The sequence below is a fragment of the Borostomias antarcticus genome (assembly GCF_949987555.1).
Source record: "Borostomias antarcticus genome assembly, chromosome: 4".
In the NCBI taxonomy this organism is placed as follows: Eukaryota; Metazoa; Chordata; class Actinopteri; order Stomiiformes; family Stomiidae; genus Borostomias; species Borostomias antarcticus.
In genome coordinates, this window is record NC_140237.1 from 1,943,152 (window position 1) to 1,948,461 (window position 5,310).

General features: G+C 43.3%; 1 protein-coding gene across 1 annotated transcript; it reads right to left on the bottom strand.

Moving 5' to 3' along the window:
• Positions 1-2,413: 2,413 nt before the first annotated feature.
• LOC311308086 (uncharacterized protein) lies at positions 2,414-4,407 on the bottom strand (the record flags this gene model as incomplete). The annotated part of the gene is made up of 4 exons (XM_084437023.1): positions 2,414-2,590; positions 2,744-2,868; positions 3,973-4,119; positions 4,314-4,407. The coding sequence occupies 4 exons, from the start codon at positions 4,405-4,407 to the stop codon at positions 2,414-2,416; spliced, it is 543 nt and encodes a 180-aa protein (XP_084293149.1).
• Between the last annotated feature and the right edge of the window lie 903 nt (positions 4,408-5,310).

The following is a 5,310-nucleotide window of genomic DNA, read 5'->3' on the forward strand; positions in this document are numbered from 1 at the left end:
GTCAGTCAGTCAGTCTCATTCAGGCAGTCAGTCAGTCAGTCTCATTCAGGCAGTCAGTCAGTCAGTCAGTCTCATTCAGTCAGTCAGTCAGTCAGTCAGTCTCATTCAGGCAGTCAGTCAGTCAGTCTCATTCATTCAGTCAGTCAGTCTCATTCAGGCAGTCAGTCAGTCAGTCTCATTCAGTCAGTCAGTCAGTCAGTCAGTCTCATTCAGGCAGTCAGTCAGTCTCATTCAGGCAGTCAGTCAGTCTCATTCAGGCAGTCAGCCAATCATCAATTAAGTTGATCAGGGAGTTCAGTTAATAAGTAAATGAGTCAGTGAGCAAAAAAGTCAGTCAGGTCAGTCACCCAATCATGTCAGTTACAGTCAGTGTGAAGGCTGGACAAAAAATCTAGAGAAATTTTGTATTCAACTTCATGAGAAGCAAACTCTCAAAGTTCTCAGGTTCCAACCTATTCCTCCGAGGTCTGAAAATCATTCCCCCTGTGCTAAAAAGTCTCTCACAGGCCGCTGAGGCAGGCAGTGGTGTGTTTAGCTTAAGGGACAAGTGACAGACAGATGGAAACATTTTCAGGCAGTCCATGGTGTCACTAGAACTTGACAGGTAGAGCTGCAATTGTTTTGCGTTACCGTCTCGTTGATCTTCTTGGTTTATCGGGAAAAAGAAGTCTTCCTCTTCCAAAGAAGGGGTAGGCTCACCCGGTCGCACTGGACTGCTCTGCTCCTTCATGTTCGCCTTGATGTAGTCCAGACCTATGAGGGGGAAAAAAAAAATGCTATTATACATAAAGCACGGGAGGGAAAGGCCAAGAGGCACCAGGGAGCAAGAGGACCAAGACACAAAAGAAAAGGGGAATAGGGTAGAGACGAGGAGGTACAATGAAGGTGTAGGGTGCTGCAGCATAAACAGGTGGCATAGTCCGTTGTAATTAGTTTGTTCCACATTGTTTGAATCTAGGCCTAAATACAGATTTGAAAGTAATAACTTGTATGGTGATAAGCGCATATGAAACAAAAACATGGTGCAGGACATACCACTTCGGAGGAGACCTTCATCTTTGGTCCAACGGGTCTTGAACTTGGGGACCAGTATTGCTGCAGCAATCAGTTCGGGATCCGCAAGCATGTCTCCGAAGCGGCGGTCAAGGCCTGACTGGAGGGCATCCAACAAGGGCCCACAGTATTTGGAGGTGGTGTGAAGGGTGTCGAGCTTGGACTTCAGCAGTGAGATAGTCGGTACGAGCCACCCCATCTGCACGTTGGTCTCCCCCTGAAGAACGTCAAGCGCCTTTGCGAAGGGTCTCATGGTCTTTACGTATTCGGAGAGGAATGCAATCTCGGCAGGAGTGAGCCTGAGAAACACACAACACCATCAATATATAACCAGTCAAACCATTTACATAATGCATTAATATGAAACTTAAGTCACTTCCCCTAATGGGACTTCCCTTTGTAAAAACTAGTGCAGTGCCCGTGTGTGCTGCTGTTTGCATTAAAGGGCCACTCCACTCAAAATACAAGTTAATTTCTAATGCATCCAATAGGATCTCTGTAACAGTAGCCGTTTTCTTTTTCCATATTAGCTTCCAGGAAGCTAATATGGAAAAAAATACTGTTACAGAGATCCTATTGGGGTAAGGATTCATTAGAAATTAACTTGTATTTTGAGTGGAGTGGCCCTTTAATGCAAACAGCAGCACACACGGGCACTGCACTAGTTTTTACAAAGGGAAGTCCCATTAGGGGAAGTGACTGGTTTCATATTATTGCATTATGTAAATGGTTTGACTGGTGGTGAGGTCTGTCTGTGTTTGGTGTGTGTGTGTGTGTGTGTGTGTGTGTGTGTGTGTGTGTGTGTGTGTGTGTGTGTGTGTGTGTGTGTGTGTGTGTGTGTGTGAGAGAGAGAGAGATCGAGTGTGAGTGTATGGATGGAGCTCGCTGTTGTGTGAATGGAAAGCACATGGTAGTCTTCACAAAACTGCAGACAGCTGCGATGGCTCCCTCTCCCTGTTCCCTGATGATCCGGACAATACGCTCAACAGCATAGTAAAGAGAATTCCACCTTAAGCCAAAAATGTACATACAAAAAAAAACATTCATAACAGGGATGTCCCGATCCAGCTTTTTGCTCTTCTGATCTGATACATACGTTGCAGTTTGAGTATCCGCCAATACCACCCAATCTAAGCGTGTATTATAGATACTTATTCTGTTGTCAGACTCCCTGAAATCCGGGTGTGCTCGAGAACAAAACCCAGATTAAAAAAAAAAAAAAATGGATCAGGAGTCTGGATTGGCATTTTTCCATGCAGGCCGATATGCATTTAACAAAAGTTTGAGAACTACTGCTATGGCCCTTTACATTTGTAACTGGTTCAAAGTACTAAACTGATCTCAGGGTGTAATAAGTAGCCTACCTTGTTTCGCATGGCCTGACGAGCTGGAGTTTGCAGTTTTCCTTGATGACCTCTGCAGTTGGGGTGGATCTACTGGTCTTATTCCACAGACCTTGGCACTTGGCGAAGGATGAACGAGAAAGCTTCTTGTACGTTGGATTGGCATCTGCAGCTCTCACGTCAACTGTTGACACCTGTTATCAAAGGATCATGTTAAAGAGGAAACAGGCAACTTTTTTTTTTTTTCTTTCAAAACTTCACCGTGGCCACTAGCCTGTGTCCTCCACATTAACATTTATAATGATACTTGGGATTTTTTTAACAAAAAGTTGCTTTTTGCCTCTTACCAGGTTCATCAGGTGACAGGCGCAGCGGTGATGTTTTGGCAGTTGGTACTGCATCCCATCATCCTCCTCCAACAAGGGACCGACTGCCACAGGCTCAACCCCGGTGTCATCTTGGGCATCTTGTGCTGCTCATTAAAATATCAATATATCAATTTGCGTCCACAGTGCGCTTTTCGGGACACAACTATATTCTCCGACTGATTTTCAAGATAGGTAAACCATGACACGTTCTCATCAAATGTGTAGGCCTCATCATAGAAATGGATGAAATGACTAAAGGAGACATGCGGGAAGGCCACAATTTGTGCATCGGCCATCTTGATAGCAGGGTCTTCCCCCTGGACTTATGGGTATCCCCGATAACTCCATGGGTGTCTCACTTGGTCTGTTTTTCCCCCAGATATTTGGGGGATTTACCCTGACCTATTGAGTTCCATAACCTGGCTTGCCATGTACTTGGTATCATGCCATGACATCTAATCAGTAGGTGGTGGTTATGTTGTGCCTAACCTTTCATGGAGCTGCACTGAAAGAAGACGCTGAGACACCGCCATGATACTCCAGTAAGAATAAAGAATGGGGTCCCACTAAATTGCACAAGTCAATTGTCAATTTATTAACTATCATACATGTGTAAATCATAACAAAATCGAGTAGTCAAAGATAAACCGTGGTTCGTTTAAAAAAGTTAAATGCGCTATTTTGTTGTGAATGTTCTGACCTTTCAACTTGTGCGGTAGAGCGCTGGGCTGGTCAAATCATTGTCCGCGCGCACATTAGCGCGCACATTCGCACGCACGTATGTTCAAACGCAGCTGCCTCCGTAGGCTAATAGACGACAAAACATACCTATCAAGTCTCCCTAATTTACAGATTCTCCCTTATTTCAAACCTGTCTCTGGGATGGGATGGCATGGCGAGTGGAGGGCAAAATCTCCCTTATTTTCAAGACCCATACTTGGTAGGTATTTTACAAAATAGCTTATTTTACTTTTTTAAACGGACCACGGTTTATGTTTGACCACTCAATTTTGTTATGATTTACACATGTATGATGATAGTTAATAAATTGACAATTGACTTGTGCAATTTAGTGGGACCCCTCCCATGTTAATCAAAATAGTTCTCTTGGACTATGACACCCTGCGATCAATATAGAGGATTTTCAATGGATTGTGGGCACCTCCTTATCCCGTATACTTCTAGAGATGTCTGCATGTAATACTCACCTGAGGTTGATTGACCTTCTGGTCCTGGTTCTGCATTGTTGTTCTCATCGTCGGTGTGACTGGTGGGCCCAAACACTCGGAATGCTTTTAAAAAGTTGGATCCACTGTCAGTAGTTGTCCCAACTACCTTCTCTCCGATGTTGTACTCTGGACGGACAGAGTTGGACAAAGAGTCAAGCAGGAAGACAGCTCCAGGGTACCAATACCAAATTTATCCTTTCAATTCTCCCAGGGATCAAAAAAACGTTTTTTATCTTCCGTTACCGAGTGGTTCACACATACTGTGGGTTAAACAATTAGATAGTATTCTAAAATATAAACAGAAGCGTACATAGGCCTACCTGAATGTATTTCCGTTAGAGCGTCAGCTAGCTTAGTGAAGTTGTGAGACCCTTCCAGGTACTTGCATGCTAATGCAGCAGAGCGTCTCTCCATAGTTGTGGGATGGATCCAATGAGCTGTGACACCTATATAACCCTTTCGGTACGCCGTCCAGCAATCTGTTGTAGTTCCAATGAAGTCCACCTCACGCATGGCAGCCTTTAGATTTTTCTTCATTTCCTGGACTCCTTTATTTAGTTTGTTTGTAAAAGTCCCTCGACACATCACATTGGCGCTTGGCTGAAGGTATTTAATAAGTTTTCTAAAATGATCCTCTTCAACAGTACTATTAGCATGTAAGCCATGGACTACGAAGTTCTGGATGTGCTCGTCCACACCCTTCTGTGAGACTCGCCTTGTTTCGTAGACTTTAAGCTGTTTGGGTGGGCAGCTGCCCGCTGTTTCGCTGGAACTTCTTTTGGATGTAAGCCTTGTGTATCGTTCCAAGTGGCTTGCGTGCTTTCTCTAGAGGGAAAACAATGAGAGCCAACATTAGTTAATTCATACAAAAACATGTAAGCAGCTCGTGTTGCCTGTTTGGCACAAAGCATGTTTCCATCTGAAAACAAGGCAGTGTCCTGACATTTTGTGCTACTTTTCAGAAGGACCTATCCACATCATGTTTGCAACTTACACACATTTCAAAGGCAGAAATTTGGACATTGAAAGTAACTAATTAATACAAAAGTTAGTTGCTTTTATGTAATAGATCACCTGAGTTTTAAGGTTGTATACATTTTATGGTGATATCTACATGTTAAATATTTTACCCCATTTCCATTCATACTTTGGTCAACCTTTTCATGTGTTGATATCAGTATATCACCATAAAACTCAGAGGTGATCTATTACTTCAAAACAACTAACCTTTGCTTTACAAATTATTCCCATATTACTGCCTTGGGGACTATTTGAATAATGCCTCATTTGCATTTTGTGTGTGTTTAATCTGAATAA